Source organism: Schistocerca serialis, chromosome 1 (assembly GCF_023864345.2).
Source record: "Schistocerca serialis cubense isolate TAMUIC-IGC-003099 chromosome 1, iqSchSeri2.2, whole genome shotgun sequence".
NCBI classification, from domain to species: Eukaryota; Metazoa; Arthropoda; class Insecta; order Orthoptera; family Acrididae; genus Schistocerca; species Schistocerca serialis.
The window spans coordinates 396357910-396382600 of NC_064638.1; the positions used below are offsets into that span (position 1 = coordinate 396357910).

Genomic DNA, 24691 nt, shown 5'->3' on the forward strand with positions numbered 1-24691 from the left:
TAAGCAAGGAAGGAAAGAAAAAACCTGAAACCATAATGTTCTACAATGCAACAAATTATGGGGTGGATGTGGTTGACCAAATTACCCATAAATATACTATGAAGGTTGCATGTAGGAGATGGCCAATGCATGTCTTCTACAACATATTACTAGACATGGCGGCAATAAATGCATGGGTCATCTATAACATAGTATCGAACAAGAAAATGTAAAGGAAGTAGTTCATACTTCAACTGGCAAATGAACTCAGTTAAACGAAAGAGCAAGAACATCAGGCATTAGAGTAAAATGGACCAAATATATTAAAATGTGTGTAGAAGTTTGTGTGAATAGTTAATAAATTAAAATCTATAGTTAAGAAACTTGTTAACAGTAGCAACAATAAATTTGTATGATATATTATTGATCAAATAAATTAGTAATCATTATTTATAATTGTAAATAATAATTGTGATTACAAGAAATAAAATATGGATTAACAAACACTAAAAAAAGTACTTGTTTTAAGTCAAATATGAAAATATTTTATGTGGGATCAAAATGTCCCTTTTCTGCTGTTTTAGGAATGTTAGAAACTCCACTATTCTAGTGTTAAAAATGCAAAAAGGCGGGATACAAAGGAAATGGATGTAAGTAAATTGAAAGAATCACTGGTTGTTGAAAGTTTCAAAGGCAGCATTGTGGGACAGTTAACTGAGACAGGGGACAGAATACAACAGAAGATAAATGGGTAGCTTTGAGAGGTGAATTAGTGAAGGAAGCAGATGATCAAAAAGTCCAGTACAGAGAGGGGCAAATAAAAGTGGCCTGGAGAACAAAGTTCCAGGGTACAAATAAACACAGCAGAGGACAGGAAATACAGTACCAACCAGATTATGGCAGATGTTGGAACTGACAATCATTCATCTCTTGGCACTTTTGGGCCCTCCCCACATAAAGTAATTGCACACTGACAGATCAAGGGATCTGGGTGGTCCACCTAGGCCTATGAGCAGACTGACCTCTGCTGACAACTCCATCAGACATGAAGGCTGTGTAACCAGTATGGATAATGTGGTTTGTGCGTCATGGGGTGTAGTTATATGCATACATTCATGTCCAATCATATCCACTTGGCCAAGCTACCTTTAGTTGCCCCACCCTATAGGAAATTTGGATAACACATTAGATACCGAATTTAATTTGTGAAAGGAGAAAACAAAAGAATTAAATACCCAAAAGGAAATACAGACAGAAATACAGACAGAGAGGGAAATGCAAAATGGCAGAGCTGTTCGAGCAAGCACGACTATTGGAAAGTGAGATGCAGACTGTAGAGTCAGGGGAGAACTTTCAATCAAAGAGAAGTAACTGTAGAGATGGGAAGCTGGAAGGAATACACTGACGGTCAAGCCAGCACCAAGCAAAGCAAAACAGGGAAAAGTGAACCCTGGAACTTGAAGACATTGTTATGAAAAAGGAAAAGAAAGTAGACGGTGATAAGGTGGGATATATGATATTGTGAGAAGAGTTTGATAGAGCAGTGAAAAACCTAAGTTGAAAAAAATGGAGCTGCGGTAGAAATCAGTCCCTTAGAATTATTGAGATTCTTGTGGGAACTTGTCATGACAAAAACATCCCATATGGTATGCAAGGTATTGGCGTATGACACAAGTGAAATATACTCATACTTTGATAATAATGCAGAAATTCCAATTTCAAAGAAGGCAAGTGCTGACGGCTCTGAATACATATTCGAACTATGATTTTAGCAGGTCACAGATGCAGAATACTGACATAAATTATACAGAAGAATAGAAAAACTGGTAAAATCCAACCTTGGAGAAGATCACTTTGGGCTATGGGGAACTGTAGGAACACTAGAGGGAATACTGTACCTATGACTTGACTTACAAGATTAACTGGAGAAAGACAAACCTATTTTGGTAGCATTTGTAGTGCTAGGAAAGCCTCTGGCAGTGTTCACTAGAATACACATTTTGAAATTCTGAAGGTAGTAGCAATAAAGTGCAGGGAGTGAAATGTTAAATGTAACTTTTACAGAAACTAGACTGCATCTGTGTAAGGGAAGCAGTTGTTGAGAGGGGACTGAGACAGAGGTGTAGCATATCTCAGATTTTATGCAATCTGTATATTGAACAACCAGTAAGAATACATTTGGAAAGAGAATTTTTCTGGCAGAAGCAGTAGAAACTTCTGAGATTTGCTTGTGTCATTCTCGGAGGCATCAAAGGACCTGGAACATCAATTGAGCAGAATGAACAAAACTTTTAAAAATGGCAGTGGATCTTTGTGGCACAATTTGACTAAACAAAGGAATATGTTGATGTTACACATCCTGAGGTATCAAAGAATAGTTGATTTTTTTAAAATCGAATTAAATGTGAAGGACAAAAATTGTATAGGCAGACCAAGGTTTGACTGTAGTGAGCAAGTTCAGATGGATATAAGTCACATAGTCCAGCTAAGACAAAGAGGCTTGCACAGGATAGACTAGTGTGGAGAGCTGCTTCAAACCAGCCTCTGGACTGATGACTTCAACAACCACAAATCACTGAAAATTCTCTCTGTAGACATACTTGTATGTTCCTCTTCTAAACACAAGATATTTCAAGAAGTAAACATGTGCAAATTATAACACACTCAGGAGTAGTAAATTGGTATGCAAAACTTAAGAAACAAAGTAACTTTAGCTTGATGTGCGATTGCCAAGTAACATAGCTCAATGAAACTTTGACAGTACATAGAAAGAAATGCAATGGTGTAGTGCATAAGATAACTGAAAGGCATATATGTTGAGATGAACAGAAATGATCCTGTTATTCAAAGGCAATAATTACACTGAAATCATGGTGATTTATGGTGGTTCTTTGGACATTACAAAAGGCTTGACATGGTTCTTAATAGAGTATGTGATCACCACAGACAGAAAGGCATGCTCTGCAATGTACTCCTGTGCTGGCTAGTTAGGAGTTCTTGCAATAGGGTATCCCATTTCTTCACCAGCACAGTTGATGTCTGCTGGATGGTCATTGGTACATGTGGACATGTTCCAGTACATGTCCCCAATGCATCCCACACAACCTAAGTAGGATTTAAGATGGAGAGGGGGGGTGACCTACACTCTTTGGTGTGACTGCACATTGTCATCCATAAAAATGAAGTCAGGGCCAAATGTGCCCCAGAAATGACAGACATGGGGAAGAAGTACAGTGTCATAGTAACACTGACTGTTGAGTGTACCATGTTCAAAGATTTGGTGATCAGTACATCCATGTAAAATTGTGCCTCCCCACACCATAACACCTGAACCACCAAAACTATCATGTTCGGCAATGTTCCTGGGTCCAGTGCATGTTCCCTCCTTTCACCATATGAGGGTACATACTGAATCACTACTCAGGTGAATGTGTACTCTTGTCTGAGAAGAGCACATGATCCCACTCCTCCCTGGTACCATTCCTAAGCTCTTCTAGTCAAGTTGTGCCACAAACTTCTCTTCTCCCCAATCCTATTCAACACCTCCTCATTAGTTATGTGATCTACCCATCTAATCTTCAGCAATCTTCTGTAGCACCACATTTCGAAAGCTTCTATTCTCTTCTTGTCTAAACTATTTATTGCCCATGTTTCACTTCCATACATGGCTACACTCCATACAAATACTTTCAGAAACGACTTCCTGACGCTTAAATCTATACTCGATGTTAACAAATTTCTCTTCTTCAGAAACGCTTTCCTTGCCATTGCCAGTCTACATTTTATATCCTCTCTACTTTGACCATCATCAGTTATTTTGCTCCCCAAATAGCAAAACTCCTTTACTACTTTAAGTGTCTCATTTCCTAATCTAATTCCCTCAGCATCACCTGACTTAATTCGACTACATTCCATTATCCTCGTTTTAATTTTGTTGATGTTCATCTTATATCCTCCTTTCAAGACACTATCCATTCTATTCAACTGCTGTTCCAAGTCCTTTGCTGTCTCTGACAGAATTACAATGTCATCGGCGAACCTCAAAGTTTTTATTTCTTCTCCATGGATTTTAATACCTACTCCAAATTTTTCTTTTGTTTCCTTCACTGCTTGCTCAATATACAGATTGAATAACATCAGGGAGAGGCTACAACCCTGTCTCACTCCCTACCCAACCACTGCTTCCCTTTCATGTCCCTCAACTCTTATAACTGCCATCTGGTTTCTGTACAAATTTTAAATAGCCTTTCTCTCCCTGTATTTTACCCCTGCCACCTTTAGAATTTGAAAGAGAGTATTCCCGTCAACATTGTCAAAAGCTTTCTCTAAGTCTACAAATGCTAGAAATGTAGTCTTGCCTTTCCTTAATCTAGCTTCTAAGATAAGTCGTAGGGTCAGTATTGCCTCACGTGTTCCAATATTTATACGGAATCCAAACTGATCTTCCCCGAGGTCGGCTTCTACTGGTTTTTCCATTCGTCTGTAAAGAATTCGCGTTAGTATTTTGCAGCAGTGACTTATTAAAGCGATAGTTCGGTAATTTTCACATCTGTCAACACCTGCTTTCTTTGGGATTGGAATTATTATATTCTTCTTGAAGTCTGAGGGTATTTCGCCTGTCTCATACATCTTGCTCACCAGATGGTAGAGTTTTGTCAGGACTGGCTCTCCCAAGGCCGTCACTAGTTCTAATGGAATGTTGTCAACTCCCGGGCCCTTGTTTCGACTCAGGACTTTCAGTGTTCTGTCAAACTCTTCACGCAGTATCATATCTCCCATTTCATCTACATCCTCTTCCATTTCCATAATATTGTCCTCAAGTACATCGCCCTTGTATAGACCCTCTATATACTCCTTCCACCTTTCTGGTTTCCCTTCTTTGCTTAGAACTGGGTTTCCATATGAGCTCTTAATATTCATACAAGTGGATCTCTTTTCTCCAAAGGTTTCTTTAATTTTCCTATAGGCAGTATCTATCTTACCCCTAGTCAGATAAGCCTCTACATCCTTACATTTATCCTCTAGCCATCCCTGCTTAGCCATTTTGCACTTCCTGTCGATCTCATTTTTGAGACGTTTGTATTCCTTTTTGCCTGCTTCATTTACTGCATTTTTATATTTTCTCCTTTCATCAATTAAATTCAATATTTCTTCTGTTACCCAAGGATTTCTACTAGCCCTCATCTTTTTACCTACTTGATCCTCTGCTGCCTTCACTACTTCATCTCTCAAAGCTACCCATTGTTCTTCTACTGTATTTCTTTCCCCCAGTCCTGCCATTTGTTCCCTGACGCTCTCCCTGAAACTCTGTCCAACCTCTGGTTTAGTCAGTTTATCCAGATCCCATCTCCTTAAATTCCCACCTTTTTGCAGTTTCTTCAGTTTTAATCTACAGTTCATAACCAATAGATTGTGGTCAGAGTCCACATCTGCCCCTAGAAATGTCTTACAATTTAAAACCTGGTTCCTAAGTCTCTGTCTTACCATTATATAATCTATCTGAAATCTGTCAGTATCTCCAGGCTTCTTCCATGTATACAACCTTCTTTTATGATTCTTGAACCAAGTGTTAGCTATGATTAAGTTGTGCTCTGTGCAAAATTCTACCAGGCGGCTTCATCTTTCATTTCTTAGCCCCAATCCATAGTCACCTACTACGTTTCCTTCTCTCCCTTTTCCTACTACCGAATTCCAGTCACCCATGACTATTAAATTTTCGTCTCCCTGCACTATCTGAATAATTTCTTTTATTTCGTCATACATTTCTTCGATTTCTTCGTCATCTGCAGAGCTAGTTGGCATATAAACTTGTACTACTGTAGTAGGCGTGGGCTTCATATCTATCTTGGCCACAATAATGCGTTCACTATGCTGTTTGTAGTAGCTTACCCGCATTCCTATTTTTTTATTCATTATTAAACCTACTCCTGCTTTACCCCTATTTGACTTTGTATTTATAACCCTGTATTCACCTGACCAAAAGTCTTGTTCCTCCTCCCACCGAACTTCACTAATTCCCACTAGATCTAACTTTAACCTATCCATTTCCCTTTTTAAATTTTCTAACCTACCTGCCCGATTAAGGGATCTGACATTCCACACTCCGATCCATAGAACGCCAGTTTTCTTTCTCCTGATAACGATGTCCTCTTGAGTAGTCCCCGCCTGGAGATCCGAATGGGGGACTATTTTACCTCCGGAATATTTTACCCAAGAGGACGTCATCATCATTAACCATACAGTAAAGCTGCATGCTTCACTTATCAGTTTAATATGTGTTTAGATGATTTACTTAAAAATTGCTTCCACCAAACTGGGGTGTGACAATAGAGGAGTGATAATCATATGTGTAATATTGGCTGAGGACATGGTATTGCTAAGACAAAATGAAAATTAAAGAACTGACCACCAGCTTTGCGGAAAATGGAATAAAGACAAATGCGAAGGAAACTAAAGCAATGCATTTTACAGGGTAATCAAGGAATATAAAAGTGAAAATTTGTGATGAGTAGAATGGAACATGTTTATAACTTCAGGTAACTTGGATGCCAAATAACCTCTAACATTACATGTAATTGAGCAGTAAAAACAAGAATGAAATATTGTACTCAAGGAAGACTATTTTCCATGATCAATTAAATGAACAGTTAAGAAAATGTTAAGTTCATTACTACCACAGGCACTGTCAATTTGAATAAAATTATTTTGGGTATTAGGCTGTGTATTATCAAACAACTGAATTGGGTATTAGGCTGTGTATTATCAAACAACTGAAATAGATAGAGTCCAGCAGTTATTTGTCCTGAAGAGGACCATGGGAGAGTTGATTGAAATGTCACTACTTTAGTTGTTTTAGTGTTTCATAATGACATGGCCAAATTTGAAAAATGACCACACTCATGTTGCATATTTTTTCAACAGTCTGTGGAGCACTTCACTATTTGGTACCTGTTTTACAAAAAATCTTCAGTGGAAGCTACATAACCCCATGAATAATATTATTTGCTTCTTATTATGTGGTGTTGGATAATTTTCTGTGGTAGATTTCTTACTCTCTGTGATGCTAATCGTTTGGATAACATGTGACCAAAAAATTTTATTTCTCTTCTACCAGATTTGGACTTTTGCAGATTTGCTGTAAGTGCAGCCTTCCAAAATGCTTACTGAACTTCCCATATCAGTTCAGTATGTCCCAGCCCCAGGTTGGAATAGCTATTAATATGCCACATATGTTCTTTGACACAAAATATGGCTAGCAGTTGGCCGCCGCAAAGTGTAAGTTTGCACCAATCGTGAGATGGGACAAATCACATGGCCACACTGATAAATATTCCAAGTCCAGCCATCTTCACAATCAGGCGACACAGTATGCTGTGGCACTTTCTGGAGGAAGTCTACATCTACATCTATGTGGTTACTTTGCAATTCACACTTAAGTGCCTGGCAGAGGGTTCATCGAATCATTTTCATACTACTTCTCTACCATTCCACTATTGAATGGCGTGTGGGAGAAAAGAACACCTAAATCTTACCGTTCAAGCTCTGATTTCTCTTTTTTTATTGTGATCATCACTTCTCCCTATGTAGGTGGGTGTCAACAAAATATTTTCGCACTCGGAAGAGAAAGCTGGTGATTGAAATTTCGTAAATAGATCTCATCGCAAAGAAAGCCGCCTTTGTTTCATTGACTGGCACCCCAACTGGTGTATCATATCAGTGACACTCTCACCCCTATTGCACGATAACACAAAACGAGATGCCCTCCTTTGCACTTTTTCGATGTCCTCCGTCAATCCCACTTGGTAAGGATCCCATACCGCACAGCAATATTCCATCAGAGGATGGACAAGTGTAATGTACGTTGTCTCTTTAGTGTGTTTGTCACATCTTCTAAGTGTTCCACCAACAAAGCACAGTCTTTGTTTCACCCTCCCCACAGTATTATCTGTGTGGTCTTTCCAATTTAAGTCTTGCCTCCAATTCATGTAAGTTTGTTCTAGTTGTAGCTGTGGTCTAACGGTAAAACACATGATGTCTGAATGTCAGGTCTTGTGATCAAGACCACTTGCTGCTTAAAATTTTATAGCAGTTTTTGTCTGAATGTTGATGTCATGAATGAAAGCATAATGCAGCTACAGTGTATTGCACCTCCTCACACATCAGTAATAACAGTTTTGTGCCAGATTGCTTTGTGGACTGTTAGTCTCTGAACATTACATGTGCCAGTACCATCTGGGACCCATTTGTTAGCTACCACCACTGATTGCAGCAGCAGTACTGTACTGCCTCACCCCTTGTCCAAGGCACCTGCTATCGTTCATTGCTTTGGAGAGTATAAAATGCTTTATTGTTGTTGAATGATGCTCCACATAAAAGTCTACAATTAGCATTTGATACTCAGTACCAATGTAGGCAGATGACCCATTTTAATATGATGACTTTTCTATTACACTAATATGCAAGACATAACTATGGCACAGAATCATTTTTATAGTTTGTGATTCAATTAAAATATCGCTCTATGTTGTTTAATGCTATTAATGCTTTACAAGTCACATTTTTTCTTTTGGAGGTGATCCTTCATGTGATTATTTCTTCAGGAATTTGTCCAGTAAATGTATGTGATAAACTCTGCTAAAGCTTTGCAGTGCATGATTTATAGCAACACAGGTACACTGCACATTTTGAGGACCACATATGGACTCGTGGAGAACTTGATGCTAATCGAAAATTACATTTAAGCTATTCAGTTACATTTAAATGAACAAATCTGCCCGCATTCAGAGCCACCCTGAACGAAAGGATGTTGCTAATGCCAATGTCAGAAAATGTCTACAGAGGGTGCCTAACTGCTACTATAGAAACTTAGCACAGAGTAACTATGTTAATCAGTACGTTCACTTTATAACTATTCCCCTTGACATGTGGGTTCTACATCATGAACAAACCTCAAATAAGGATCGCTGACAGTTGACTTGCACCTATTTAGAGATGTTTATGTACTGATGGAACCAGATATTAACAAAAGGGACATCTGTGGCCATTAAAACAGCTTACGTAGACAAGAGTGCGAGAAGACTGAATACGAGGGTTGGAACTTAAATAATGGCAACTATTTACTTGCAACTGATACGAAAGAGTTACATGTTTGCACCTGTTACTGTCCTTCAAAGTAGTCACCAGGAATTCTCTTAGATCCTGAAAAACGGTAAAACAAAGTTGTTCATTTACTCATTTAAGTCGCAATGTCAAAAAATGAGCCTTTATGAAAAGGTGGCTAGTGTCCACACCATTTATTTTACTTATTGTCCTCTGAATCAATACTGTGCATGACATGCACATGGTGATGCACAGACATACATTTGATGTTGGACATTATGATAATTTGCTGGCATGAAGTAATATGCCAAAAGTTTACACAAACATGAGCTTACATACATATTTTCTGAGAAGTTATGAACACACAAATTAAATACTCAGTTACACATTTGTATTTTAGTGTTGTATTCCTCTCACACACATACACAACAGTACCTGGTTGGATATCCTTTCTGCACTTAATTTGCTTAGTAGCAGATGATATAGATGCAAGATTTTTGCACATACTTGCATTAATGTTTTAATCTTTACAAAGTTCTTTGCTGCAATTTGTTTCATGTTTCTTTCCACCCATGTGGAGCAGAAATTCACTTGCACTGTAGAAACAATGATCAAGTAGGAATGATTTTAATTTTTTTTATTAAATACAGTCAGAGACTTACTGTTTTTATTTCTGATGGCAGGCTATTGTATATTTTAATGCCTTTGTTGAAGGGAGAGTTTTTAAAGGCAGAGGTGCTCATTTCTTTAACATGGAGTTTCATTTTCTGTCTAGTACCATAGTCATGGACATTTACATTTTTATTAAATTTTGTAATATTACTTTTTACAAATTTGCATAGTTCTAGTATATGCAGGCTGCCAAGGGGTAGGATGAGCAACTTTTGGAAGAGAGGTCTGCAGCTATCAGTCGGCTTTGCCCTCTTTTGGGTGAGGAGAATGTTTAAGCTATGTGTAGAGTCTGCCCGCTATATCATATAGATGTGTTGATGTGTCTGTCCTCATATATCCAGTGAAACAGATTATCTATGGTTCTTGGACAATGTGTGCACCAATCCAACCATCAGTTGCTGCACAGACATACATTTGATGTTGGACATTATGATAATTTGCTGGCATGAAGTAATATGCTGCTTTCAATGTCCTGTAAATAAAAAACTTTTTGCAAAAGGCGGCTGAAGGATGTCAATCCTGTGGGGATTAAGCCTATACTGACTGGCTTATTTAGCCTTTATTTTGATTTTAGTGCCCTACCCATCCTCCGTCATTTTCTATGATAGCTTGAAGGTGTCCAAACACTGACAATGCTAAATGTGTACAGAGATTTTCCTGACTATTAATCTGCCACCACATAGTCTCTGTGTTGGATCTTAGGCATTCTGCATACATTACTTGAAGTGGTAGCAACCTCTCAGCTTCCACCCACATATTTTCTATTGGTTTGAGGTCTGGTGGTCTCGACACGAAAGGAAGAAGTTTTATCCTTCTCTGTTGTTCGAACCAGTTCTAGATGACTCTGCTGTTGTGAAAGGGGCTGTGGCCCTGTAAAAAAATTATCACCTATTAGGTTTGAAGTACATTACTGATTAATAGTGAGAATTTTTAATTTTAATGCTGTGAACAAATTCGACCGTGCAATAGCTGTGGCATCTTAAGCTAGAGATTTAAAAGTCACAGTAAGAGAAAGGGTTTCATATTCCATGAAACTTGGATGAGCATAGTGTGTGTGGGGGGAGGGGGGGGGACTTATAAGGGGAGGGTGCAGTGATGGAGATCAGAACACAGAATCATAGGTCTCCATTCAGGATGTATCGTCCTCCATTAAAATGGCATATGCAGTTGTAGATTAGAATGCCTGTTGCTAGGCTAGACTATTTGAAATCACGGATTCGATACAAGTCATGTAAAAGTTTACTTTTTTATTTTTGTTAGAGTAGAAATGTGTTAGTGTATGTTACTGCAAATAGTGGAGTACTCAGCTGACCTTTTCTTAGACTCTGTTTCATGGCTTTGTCTGTTCAAAATGACAGCTATCCTCTACTTTAGTATCCTTTTCTCTCTCTTTCCACTCATAATTATACAATTAATGATACAGATCCATTTTTATTGGGGGCTATGCCCTGTGGACATTACAAGTGGCTGCTCGCACAATGTGCAGCATTTACCAAAGATGATGGTGGTTGCCACCATTGACTCTTTGTTTCTCATGTCAACATTGTTACTCACTGCTCAGGGCTTGGAACAAGTGCCTAAAGTTTAGGTAAATAACTGATTTCAGAATGTTAATGAAATAAGTTTTCCCTTCCAATTAGTGACAACTAAATGCCATGGTGAAGCTTACCCATGAAACAACTGATGTTTCCAGTGTTGATATGATGACAAACAGCATGAAATGTGTAAACTGTATCATAGTAAATACATCTGCATGCAACTACAGAATATTAAATCTGAAATTGGTTTTGTTTGATCACTTCGTCATCTGTTTTGTAATCAACATAACGAAAGTAGTTGGCACCTGGTATCAAAAGTGAAAATAGAAGAAGAGTAAAGAGAGAGATAAATGAAAAACAAATCTCCCATAGGACTAGAATCGAACCCACACACCACAGTGTGCTAATGTAAGACGCTACTGCTACTACTATCTCAGCTCTTTCCGAAAGCAATATCCACTTACGAAAGGCCCACCTGGGTAAACAGCTTTATGGCAAGATTTCTGGCAACTGAAACTTGATCACCATTCACTCCACTCTGGTCGTTATCCACAACCTTGCACACTTCCCTTGTCAGGCAGGCGGGCAGAAGTGAGTACGAATGACCTGAGATAGGCTATATCAAAATCTGATAAGGTTGTTAACAGTACACAATTCAGGCCACTACCCAGGCTTCCATGGCTAGAAGAAACATACGAACATAGTAAATAATTATTTGAACAAAACAGTTTTTAATGTAATACTTTTTAGAGTAAAATAAAACATATAAAATAATTACTCCTAGTCCCATACAAAATCCTTACCCAGTACTGGTAGTTCAGAAACTTTGAGCTTATGAATTTTCAGTACCTATGACAATACTTGCCAAAATTTAAAATGAAAAATGTTGGGCACATGCAATCAATTATTGGTGCATAATTAGTTCTCCTAAGTCACTAACAGTTTTATTACACTGCATATGATATGAACTGCTATATGATTTTACTCAATGACAGTTACTCTTTACACTCCTTACTATTATCTGTTCGATGCACAACAATATTTTGGTTTTAAATTTTATAAGTGTTGTCATAGCTTTTAGAAACTGAGAAACACAAATTTTCAAGCCTGTTCGTATGGGGATGGGAATCTGTATGAGGCTAGGATAAAAGATTAAGAAGAGAAAAAGAAAGGACGAGAATCAATTCGTAGGTCATAGTCTTACATACGAATTCTTTCTTCCAAATATAATTATGAAATGTACTACTAAAAAAGAAACTAAGATGATGTCCAAGAAATCCAGTTATTACGGAGAGATCGAAAGAATAGAAATGAGAGTCGAACAGTTGCTTCAGCAAGGAGTATAGTTCATGAAAGTAATGAATAAGTTTTCAGAAAAACTGGAAGTATTCATAACTCTACAGTTTCCATTGTTAATACCTGCAGAAAATATATTTCATCCCGTGGGTGCAACATTTCTACACCTGGTTTCATGATGGAAAACTAAACTAAACTAAATTCTGTTTGAACAGGCCTCAGAAGGCCCAATGGTACCAGCTGATTGCCATCTCATCTTCAGCCGACCGGCATCTCTGGATGCGGATATGGAGGGGCATATGGTCAGCATACCGCTTTCCCAGCCATTGTCAGTTTTTGTGACAGGAGCTGCTACTTCTCAATTGACCTCAATCGAACAAATTAGTATGCGTGTTTCCATTGAGAATTATATCTATTCTTCACAGAGGGCCTGCTCCATGAACCGAGATATAGCTCCATATTGCAACAGAGAACCATCCACTTCTTTGCCTTTCGTGAACATAGCCTGGTTGGAAGTGTTGTTCCTGTGGGTGGTACACTTAAAGCTCCCAAATTATTGCTTGTTAAAATGGTTATGCACACATTCAGTGATTACATTTACTTAACAGATAATGGATGAGACTAATGAAGTCAACATATAGGAAACTGCTTATTTCGATTATTTTTAACCTACTACAAAACTAAAGCCATTTAGGCATGAAACAGTTGCTTCTGAAATAATTTTATACATTAATTCTCATATCTCACCCAAGCAGGGGCATCACTACAAGAAGAAAATACTTTTTCATAGGAGAAGATTACTTTGCTCGAATCAAAGTTGATGTATTGTGCCCTAAAAGTGAAGAGGGTCAGTTTTCTGATGGTCGGTCAAAGGTTGTTTCATAGCTGCTCTCTGACAGTATAAACTGGCATCTCTCTCATTAAGAAATCAGTCAGCAGACCGTCTCTCTCTCTCTCTCTCTCTCTCTCTCTCTCTCTCTCTCTCTCTCTCTCTCTCTCTCTCTCTCTCACACACACACACACACACACACACACACACACACAGAGAGAGAGAGATGAAAAATATGTGAAGGCACTGAATCTCATTTTGCCCACATTAACAGATTAGTTTCCATTTTAATCAACATATTTCCAGTTTCTTCTCTTTTACATCCTCAAATGAACTGATTACTGCATGACATTGAATAATTAGTTAACTGTTTTTATTCTGGCTTCCATCCTGCCGATATACACAAGAGTGCACACAGATAGTCGATTGTGAGGTATAAAGTGTTTGGTTTGTTACTGTTTTGTGATGTGTGGGACAAGGTTGAATTCAAATATTTTTTTACTCCACTGAAATAAGATTTGTTGCAAATTATTCCTTTATATTTTGGGGGAATTTTATCAGTGATGGAAAATTACGTATCTCAATACTTCAGTCATATCCTGCATGAACGAAACTAATATCACTAGCTTTGATATCCCTACATTGTTACTGTATAACACTGTGCTTAACAGTCTTCTTTCGTGTCAGAAAGGTTAGAAAATGAGGAATTCTTGTTAAACGCAATTTTTTGAGTTAAATACAGGAAGACTAGAAATACTTTTAGAGAAATACAATTTTAGCAGTTCCTAGATGAAAATGTAGTTGATACTTGTAACTACAGAATCTTCAAAGGCAAACCAGCAATCAAAATTTTGAATTAAGTGCCATTATTGGGTATAGCTTTCTATGTTCATAAAAGTATAAAAGGAAATGTAACATAATTTAAATCCCTCTCAGAGAGAATATTTTACCTATCAGTAAAATGCAAGAACAAGATATATTGTACATATTTGTTAATTGCCATGCACCAATAAATGAGAATAGGAAAAATTCAGAAAAACATAAGAATTATGGGGTCTTTTGGAAACTGAACTATCTGAAATTCCAAAGATGATCACTGTATTACTATTAGGTGACTTCAGTGCACAAATAGGCAGAGAAAAGAAATTTAGAAATGTAGTAGGACAATACCTTGCTCATAGAAGAACCAACGGAGATAGTATGAGGCTAATGAATTTGTGTCTGAGCTCTCACCTGAAACTAATGTCAACGTTCTTTGGGAAACGCCCAAGAAAAGCTAAAATGTGGATATCTCCCAACCCAATGTTAGGAGAATTTCAGTTAGGTCATATAGCTGTTTTGCAAAAAAAAATGCAATGGAAATTATGAATGTGAAAGTAGTAAGAAGTAGTGAATCATTACCTAAATAAAATTAAAGTCAAACTCCTACCTAATAAAAAACAAATAAAGTCACAAAAGTTAATAAAATATAATACAGACAGACTTACTGTAACAAAAGAATCAATTAAAAACTATCAATACAAAATTAAAGTGGCTAAACATATCACTGGCAAGAAATATCCAAAACAATTAATAATGCTGCACGGGAAATATTTGGGTCAATAAAAAATAAAAGGAAAATATGATGGAGTGAAAGATGCAAAGGAGCCATAGTGGAGAGGGCTAAAAAGTGGGAAGAATGGAAATACTCAAAGAAAATTGAAGATTATCATCAATTTAAACTGCAAAGAAAGGAAACAGCCAGATTAATCAGAAATACCAAATCAGCCTTTGAAAAGAAGAAACTTTTCAAAATAGACAAAAATTTTCTAAAATATAATACTTGTCTTTTTTCAATCATCTTCTGAATTGTTCTGAGCCAAGTCATAATTTGAAATTCTCAGTTATTAATTGAAGAATATTCACCAACTATAGAAGAAATTGAAGAAGTAATTAAAACCCTCAAAAACAACAGAGTTAGTGGAGACGGTTCTATTGAAGCTGAACTTTTAAAGTGATCTTTGCCAAATATAGCAAAGGAGCTAAGTTTACTCTTCAATAAATCTGAAAAAAAAAAAAACCCAGAGGAATGGAAAGTTGCCTTGATACATCCACTCCACAAAAAAGGTAATAAACAGGATGTAAACAACTACAGAGGAATCTCTTTACTGCCAACAACATATGAAGTATGTTCCAAGAATAGAAACAACACTAAACAATCATTTAGGTGAATATCAAGGTGGTTTTAGGAAAGGAAGGTCATGTTCAGAACAAATATTTAATCTCAAGTCAGTAAATCACCACAGATTACTTAATTCAAAGGACGTTGTAGTTATGTTTGTGGTTTTCAAAAAGCCTTTTGATTCTGTTGATAGAGAAGCTGTAAGTAAAATAACCTGAGAATTTGGCATAAAGTTGAAACTTGCAAACCTAATCTGCAAAACACTTACATATACATTCTATAAAGTAAAATTGATGGGAGAGATTTCACAGCCTTTCACAGTAAAAACAGGTGTACGGCAAGGTGACAGGCCTCTAATTCTATTTAATAGTGTGTTGAGAAAAACGCCGAGAATATGGGATGAAAAATTTATTGGACTCGACACCTCACCTATATGGTTATGAAGAGGAGGAAAATTGATCAAAGTCAACTGTCTTGCATTTGCAGATGATTTTTCTATACTTTGCGAAAATGTAGTGTCTCCTGTAACAAATAAATCTCCTGGAAGAAACAGCCAGCATAACTGGCTTAAGACCTTCTGCAGGAAAAAAAAAAAATTGTACAAACATTGAGGGCACTACAATTTATTCCTGAAAACAGATGTTGGCCAAGTAGAGAGGATAAAAAAAAAAAAATTCAAATATCTAGGGTAGATAATCCAAGAAAATGCTTTGGAAAAATCTCCAATAGAGGAAAAGTTGCATAAAATGGGGAGAACATATGGTATCACCATAGACTTCTACGGTAAAATCTGCCTTTCGAAAAAGCAAAAATAAGTCATTACAACACAGTAGTGAAGCCAGAATGCCTGGGCATTAAGGGGATGTTTACTATCTTTGGCCAGAAAAAGCATGTTCTTTGAGAATTTTTTTCTCAGGATGAGTTTTAGATATCAATGTCAAATTTGGTTAAAATACTTGTTGATATTTCCTCTACAAACTGGAATTTTTTCGACCGGAAATGTCAAAGAACAAAGGCAGAAGTGCCGTAAGAACGAAACAAAATTTCGATGTGGACCTCCACGCGCAGTATGTCACAGGTCAGCCGTCTCGCCTGAAATCAAAATTGAGTTGGAAGCAAACAGTCTGCCAAGCAATTGGTTACTGCTACTGGGTGAAACTATTATTACCAGTGTGTGTCAGAAAGTGAAACAAATTGTAGCTCTGCGATCACTTCACTCATGACTTCAACATTCAGACGAAAGATGCTACAAAAATTTAGCCAAAGAAGAGTCTCAATTGTGAGACCTTACATTCAGACGTCAAGCATTTTACCGCTAGACCACGGCCACAGCCAGACCAAACTCACTTGAACTGGAGCCAAGACTTCCTCCAGGAAGTGCTGCAGCATACAGTGTTTCCAGATTGTACAGAGGGCGGGACTTCAAATATTTATCAGCGTGGCCAGGTTATTTGTCTCAGCTTGCAATCCGATCGAACTTAGGCTCAGCAGTGGCCATGTTTTATGTCAAAGACTGTACATGCAAATCTCTGTGTCCAACAATATCAGTCCTAACTCTTTGTCTAAGGCTACTGTAAGTACACCAACACTCAAATTATTCCGAAGTGTAGTACTCTGAAATGAAATGGTAACTTTTCCTGACAAATCTAGTCATATATCTGTGCAGTTCTTTTGTCAAGAGAATTTTGCAGTATAATTATTTCAAGTCAAACCTGACAGATACTGACCTCCATGGAACTTTCGAAACTGCTCTCCCAAATGTATTGGCTGTATCGTGACTGGTACCAAAATTTTGTAAATGGTTGTAGCAGCCCGACTAGACCTGCTCCCCCTCTTGATTTTAACAAAATTAGAAGAGGACTACAATACGGGTTTTTCAAATCATCAACTATCTGCCAATCAGTTTCAAAATTTAAATCTGATCTCTTAGCATAGGGTGTAGTGCAAGTGAGGAGACAAAAGGGTTTTTGGGATTCCACATCAAGGTGATTCTTTGACTGTGTCTGCTCATTTCTCAAACACATCAGACTAGTGTATCTTCTAACTCTTGCTTCAATCTCACATTTAAATAACATGATTTGTCTGCTTTACCTTGAATCACCTCTTTCACATTCAGTTTGACACTTTCTTCTGTAAGTACTTCTTATAATGAACTATGTTCAGTAGCAACTATGCACTCTTAATCTGTTCACTGAATCTTCTAAGTGTGGTATTGCATTCTGTGATTTATTTACTTCCTCCCAGACACATATCTTTAAATTTACATCAAGAAGTTGATTCGTATGTATTTCTCCCATAAAAAATCAAATCCCAAAACAGTCCACCAGTAATTCGCCAACAACCAAAAAGTAATGTCCCATTATTTTGCTATTCAGTTCCAATTCTACAAAAGCTTGCAACTTGACTAACTTTGTCCTATTTCCACTAACTACTATTAATTTCACACCACATGCTGCTGATGTTGATACTTCCTCCTCCTTCTGTATTTTACAAAATACACCTCAGTACAGCTCTTGTGTGAATCACAACTATTGACTATTATTCCATTTATGCAAACATTTTTGCCTGATTACATAATTTTGTACCATTTCTAAGTACACCTTCTAACTCCCCTACAGTGTTGTAATGCAGTACTTGTATTGTGCTTCGTTTCCCTCTTCTCTTATTTCCAGCCTGTGTTTCGAGATGAAGACTGACAAGCTACTTGTCCAGTTCCAACTGTATTCATCCATTCATGTTTCTGTTGGCATTTTTTAAATTCCAACTCGTGGTTATTATTGTTTTTCCATGGCTGTCTCCTCTATCAACTCTTCCAGTGATTTCCATTTCAGTATGTTCTCATGGTGTTACTATCAGTACTTGTTATTTTAACTTAAGGGGGCATTAGACAAAGATCCACATGAACAGCACAGGTGCAGTGACATATGTGGCTAGCTGGTTTTAGGTTTTCATATTGGATGCTTATGCTTAGTTCCTGTCATTCCCTCTGGAACATAGGGCCATGACGAAATTCCTCCACCTGGTACGAGTCTCTTCACTTCACTCCAGGTTTTCCCATCCTCTGCAGCTTCTCTCTCGATTGTCCTTTTCCACATTTGTTTGGGACGACCACGTTTTCTAACTCCTTGAAGGTTCCAATCCAAAGGCATCCTTTCAATAGCTCCACATGGTTCCGTACTGGATGTTTTGTGCAATTTTCAATTGGTAAATTTTCAAAAATGCAGTAATCAAACAAAAGCAATAGTTTTTCCAGCAGACCTTCTTTTATAGGGAACATACACCCCTCCCTTCATCCCTTCTTCCCAGCCAGCATCAAATTCAGCAACATCTGGCTTTTCATTGGTGTCATCATCCTACCCTGATCCTAAAGGTTAAAGGCACTGCCAGGGCAATAACTGTGGGGGGGGGGGGGGGGGGGTACTGTGTCCTCCATGTGCAAAATGCTGTATAAACAGAAATTTAGATAAATATAGTGTTGTGCAGACAAGTTTCATAGTATAAAATGAACAGTTGAGTCCACAATTAAGAACAGTAATAACATAAATCCGGGATAACTACATAAGAGATCAACAATTACGTAATATATACTACTATATAAAGAGGAGTCACTGTTTAAAGTTTTCACCACAAATACCAAAAAGTACGTGACCAATTTACTTCAAATTTTAACATGATGCTCTAATAAACATTCAAACGAACATAGCCAACAGATTGTAAATTTTCGTAAATGTGGTAATATATATAGCAACTATGTCCATCCAGACATTTAATAGAGTTTTGTTTCAAAATTTATATATATAATCTGTGCAACAGTATGAAGACAAGTCATTGTTTAAAGTTGTTTCCAAAATTCTTGAATAGTAGCTGACAGATTTACTTCAAATTTTTACACAATATTCTAATGGTCAGTTGGATGGACATAAGTTACATGTTTTTTTTTTAAATATATGAATGTATATATAATATATAAAGGGGAAATATCCAATATTCTTGGCCAATTTACTTCAAATTTTTAGATGATAATCTAATGAATGCTTGGATGGACACAGATTATATAATTATTAATATATACAATATATAAGTATATATGTAATATACAAAGGGGAAAAGCTGTTACCAAAAATCTCAATAAGTGCTTGACTAATTTATTTCAAATTTTTAGACGATACTCTAATGAACAGACATAAGCTATATATTTTTTTAATATGTGAATATACCTGTAATATAAAGGTAATTGTTGTTAGCAAAAATTTCAAAATTTTTTTTACCAGTTAATTCAGATTTTCACATGACACACTAATAGACATTCAGATGTGCATAAGCTGCAATTTCTTAAACCAGCAATGTACAGGTTTCTTGTTAAAACAAACTATGAGAAAGAAAATGCTGTGCTCTCCTGTGAAAATGCATAGCTTTATTTTCTTTCTCACAGTCAGACAGATTGTTGCCCCCATATATGTCCTTTCTCATTATATATGTTCATTGGTGGCAAAGAGGTACAACATACTCATCTAGTCTGCACGACTGACCCACAAGATGATATTGATGTATCACTGTAAGCTGCACTGTTGTGATGATGTCTTTGTCAGTTTGTTAAAGAAAGTGCTGGATTCCATGATTAGTGCAAGCTGAGGCCACTATCTCTGACAATAACATTTGTTGCCAAACGAATTTCAGTTGCTTCTTTCACTACTAAGTCTCAGAAAGATGAAGTCGAGGCTAAAATTTTGAAGTTATTGTGCACTGTAGAGCGCCCAATGTCAATACCACTTATTTATTAAGTTGTAAGAACTGGTTATACAAGTGGTGCTCTGTGCGTCTCTCAAGGACTGTATGTATTGTCTGTTCAGTTTGGAAACAACCACACACACTGGCACCAAATCATATGTAACAGAACCCAGAAGTGCTGCTGTCTTTGGTTGAGGGTGAAAATTCACTTTCACTTTGTGTTTGCTGAGGGTCCATCCTAATTTTGACAACAGTGTTCCCACATACAACAGAACAACCATGCATTTAAAACTTGCTGTGTCTTCTTCTACATTTCGTATGCCCACTGTTGGTTTCATTCATAGTGCCTTATGTAATTACTGTGGAGAATACCCATTGCTTGCTAAAACCCTTCTCAAGTGTAGAAGCTCGTCCTTCAGACTGCTCTCATCAGCAATGACATGTGCTCTGTGTACCAGAGTTCTGAGAACACTCATTGTCTGTATAGGATTGTGGCAGCTATTTGCTTGTAAATATAAACCCATATGGGTCAGTTTCTGATACACTGCATGTTCCTAAGTGGCATCATCTTTGTGTCATACCAAAACTTTCAAAATTGAAGGCATCCACATTTCTCAATTTCCATTGTGAACTGCATTTGTCTGTGGGTGGAATTAAATTTTATACTTTATCTTCCCCATAGGGCCATACTACAAACATATCATCAACATAACTTCAAACTACTGTGAGCTTCAAGCTAGCAGATTCCAGCTCCTTTTCCTTGAAGTCCTCCATAAAGAAGATAGCTACCAATTGTGACAAAGGACTACCAATAATGACACCATCAGTCAGTTAATTAATTTTGTTATTGAATAAAAAATATGGTGAGGTCAAGACATGTTTAAACAATGCTGAAATCTCTTTATCAAAGTTTTTCCAATTATGAATAATGATTCTGAAAGAGGAACCTTTGTGAACAGCAACACGACATTCAAACTAATATATTAGAAATGTTCAGTTTGAGTGATTTTAGTTTTCCATTGAAGTCTGATGAATTACGTGAGGACTTCAAGGAAAAGGCCAGCTTGAAGCCAACAGCAGTTTGGAGATACGTTGATGATACGTTTTTAGTGTGGCTTTATGGTGAAGATAAATTAAAATAATTTTTAAATCATCTGAATTCCATCCAGAGACAAATGCAGTTCACAATGGAAAAGCTGGGATGAGGGGTACACTTAGCAAGGAAGGTCAAGGCCCCTACTATGTCACCCCTTAACACAACAACTAGCAAATCAATAATTGACAATTTATTCAAAACAAGCTTTTATAAAACAGATAAGGTTAAATGTCTACCAAATGGGCAGTGATGCCAGGCTGCCCTGGGCAAAAGGTGACTTAACTTAAAACGCCGGAAGCAGCAGACCAGCCGTCCAAAGCAACACCTAAACACTGGGACCCAACCGGGAGTCACTTCCCATTAGATGACATGTCATAGCTTCTGTGCACCGAAGCAGTACATGGTGCCGCTCCCACACACCCCAACACGCAGAAAACTTGAACACATACAGACCGCAGAAAACACGGCAAAGGCCAAGCAAACATCAATTAATAAAAGTTAAGAGGTCAATAAACAACAATATAAATGAAGAACCAATAAATGCTTTCAATAGAAGTGACAAGTTTTACAGCAATATCAATGCTGTAAAACATTTAAACTAAGAACTGTACACAAATCCAATGCTGAAAATACAGTGTCAGACTTTTACACTCTCATAGTTTGCCAAACAACAATATTTCCACATATGATTAAGGCCGACGATGTGCACAAAGACGAAATGGAAAAAAATTCAAGATAATATCACATTATTCAAATGCACAACTTCACAATGATACTAGGTTTTGTGCACTATAATTTGGTTGCATAGGTCTGCAGTGTAGCTGCCAATTGTGTAAGCTTGGTATGCAGAAAATTACAACTAGACTATGACCTAATATCTTAAATACCTTACAGTTACTACCTCATTTGGGAACACTGATTTTTTAAAGGAAGTAGTGACTGCTGCTCTCCATGTGGTCTCACACCTTGCCAGCTGCTCTTCCCTCAGCAACATGTACGTTAGGGCAACCAACCAACAAGAACAATCGCTGCAACGCAAATCGTTCAACAAAACGGAGACACCAAAATCACTTACACCTTTGATGGAGAGTGTTGTTTGAGATGGTCTCGAGGGATGGGTCTCTCTGAGAGAACGGGCACCAAGGCAATGCGACGAACAGGGCCCGGAGTTGACATCAGGCAACTATGTTGCAAGGTAGTCCAGCTGCACTGCTGCTGGCCGAGCCTGCATCTTTTCCTCCTTTGTCCCCACGAGCACATCCTTCCTCCTCATAGCTAGTCTGACCCCAACTGCCGTGACTGCAAAACAGCCCCCAGATCACAACAGTGGCAAAGATCGTAGTACAGCCGGGTAATCGATAGTGATGTGCCAAAGAGCTGGTGTGCCAGAAAAGGTGCACCACAGCTTGATGGATGCCTTCCATTTCGAAAGTTTTGGTATGACAAAAAGATGATGGCACTTTGCAACATGCAGTATATGGGAAACTGACCCATATGGATTTATATATACATGCAAAAAGCTCCCACCATCCTACACAGACAGTGAATGTTCTCAGAACTGTAGTACACAGAGCACACGTTGTTGCTGATGAGAGCAATCTGGAGGAGGAGCTTCTACATTTGAGAAGGGCTTTTGAAGCCAACAGGTATTCTCCTCAGCAAATATGTAAGGCACTACAAATGAAACCAACACTGGGTATAAAGAATTCGGAAGAAGATATGGGAAGTTTTAAATGAATTGCTTTTCTGCCGTATGTGGGAAGCCTAGTCTCAAAAATAGGACAGATTTTCAGGAAACACAAAGTGAAAGTAATTTTTCACCCTCCATCAAAGAAAGCAGCACTCCTGGGTTTCGTTAAAGATGATTTGGTGCTTTGGAAACATGGTGTTTACAAGATCCCCTGTGAGTATGCCTGTTCATACATCAAACAGACAATACGTACAGTCCGTGAAAGATGCTCAGTGCACCGCAGGTACAATCAGATCTTACAAACTAATAAAGTGGCGGTATTGACACTGGGCACTCTATGTTGCGTGATAATGCTGAAATTTTAACCTCAACTTCATTTTTATGGGACTCAGTAGTGAAACAAGCTACTGAAATTCAGTTGGTGATGAATGAAATTAATAGAGATAGCGGCTTCAGCTTGGAAAAATCATGAAATCTGTCACTTTCTTTAATAAACTCACAAAGGTGTTGCAATGGTGCAGCTCACGGCGATGCATCGATATGACCGTGCTGATTGACCGTGCTGCCGTAGATCTAATTTCGTGCATATGTTTTAGCTTTCTGCTGCCAATCAATGTCTTTAGCACTTTGTGTGTTTGTGGCTGAATGTCCAGTGACACAATCTGCAGACTTGGAGCATGTCACCCAGCTCACTCTGAAGATGGCTGGACAATATACAGCCACGATATCAGAAGAAGTAGTGAAATTTATGGAGCTGCATGCCTGAAGTATTATGGATCAACTATCGTGCCACAAAAATAAGAAGATGTACATCAAATACCTCTTCAGGGAGGAGCTAGTTTTAAGTGTTCAATGGCTAGATAAGGTACAACATTTGAGAGTGATGTTACTGAGCTCTTTAAGTTTTTTTTATTAAAGTCCCTTGACCATGGCATAATTTCAAAGTTTTCCATCTTAGTATATTTTATAAAATCAACTGCAATGAATAAGATTTTAAGAAAACTGGTGCTGCTATCATTAAGGAGTGGCTCTACTTTACCTGTTGAGAATTGTACCTGGTTTCTGAAAAACTTTAGTACATGCATCTGTAGATATCTATTCATGGAACTGGATAGATGGTATAATGTGGGTCAAGTCAGACTGAATTTGTGAGGTATCCACTTCGAGACAGACAGCAGCAAAGTTCAGCCAGCTTGTGATATCTTCGCAGCAAGAAAGTGTTATTCAATGCTTCAATTGATATGATGGATAAAGGTTTTGATGATGGTTTTATGAAAGGACTGAAGTTTGCATCCACACTAAAAATTTTACCAATACCTGCATTTATCAGTGCTATTGTAGAAGCTGTTCGACATTTTTCCACAGATTCAGCAAGAGAAATAAGGCACGAAACTTGTTGAGCAGCTATGAAGGCTCACCCACAAAGGAGTAACATTTCTGTGGCAGAGAGTGATGCACTATGTTACCGTCACCAGGATACTGAGATGGTGGTTGTTCTGGCTAATAAAGGTAATGCCACTGTTTTAAAGTCTCATGACAACTAGCAGAATAAAATGAATTGTTTGTTGAGTGATAGCAGATACCAGATGACCACTAAAGACCC

General features: G+C 37.7%; 1 protein-coding gene across 5 annotated transcripts in view; it reads left to right on the forward strand.

Moving 5' to 3' along the window:
- LOC126471512 (ribosome-releasing factor 2, mitochondrial) overlaps window positions 1-24691 on the forward strand; it is a 239993-nt gene that overhangs the window by 33276 nt on the left and 182026 nt on the right. Inside the window, exon 1 of one of the 5 annotated variants that reach the window (XM_050099734.1) lies at window positions 7121-7181. The exons of the other annotated variants lie outside the window; for them this stretch is intronic. Within the exon in view, the coding sequence (XP_049955691.1) occupies window positions 7136-7181 (46 nt within the window). The 5' untranslated portion in view covers window positions 7121-7135. Of the gene's footprint in view, window positions 1-7120; window positions 7182-24691 lie in introns of those variants that run through there. 5 annotated transcript variants of the gene reach the window in all.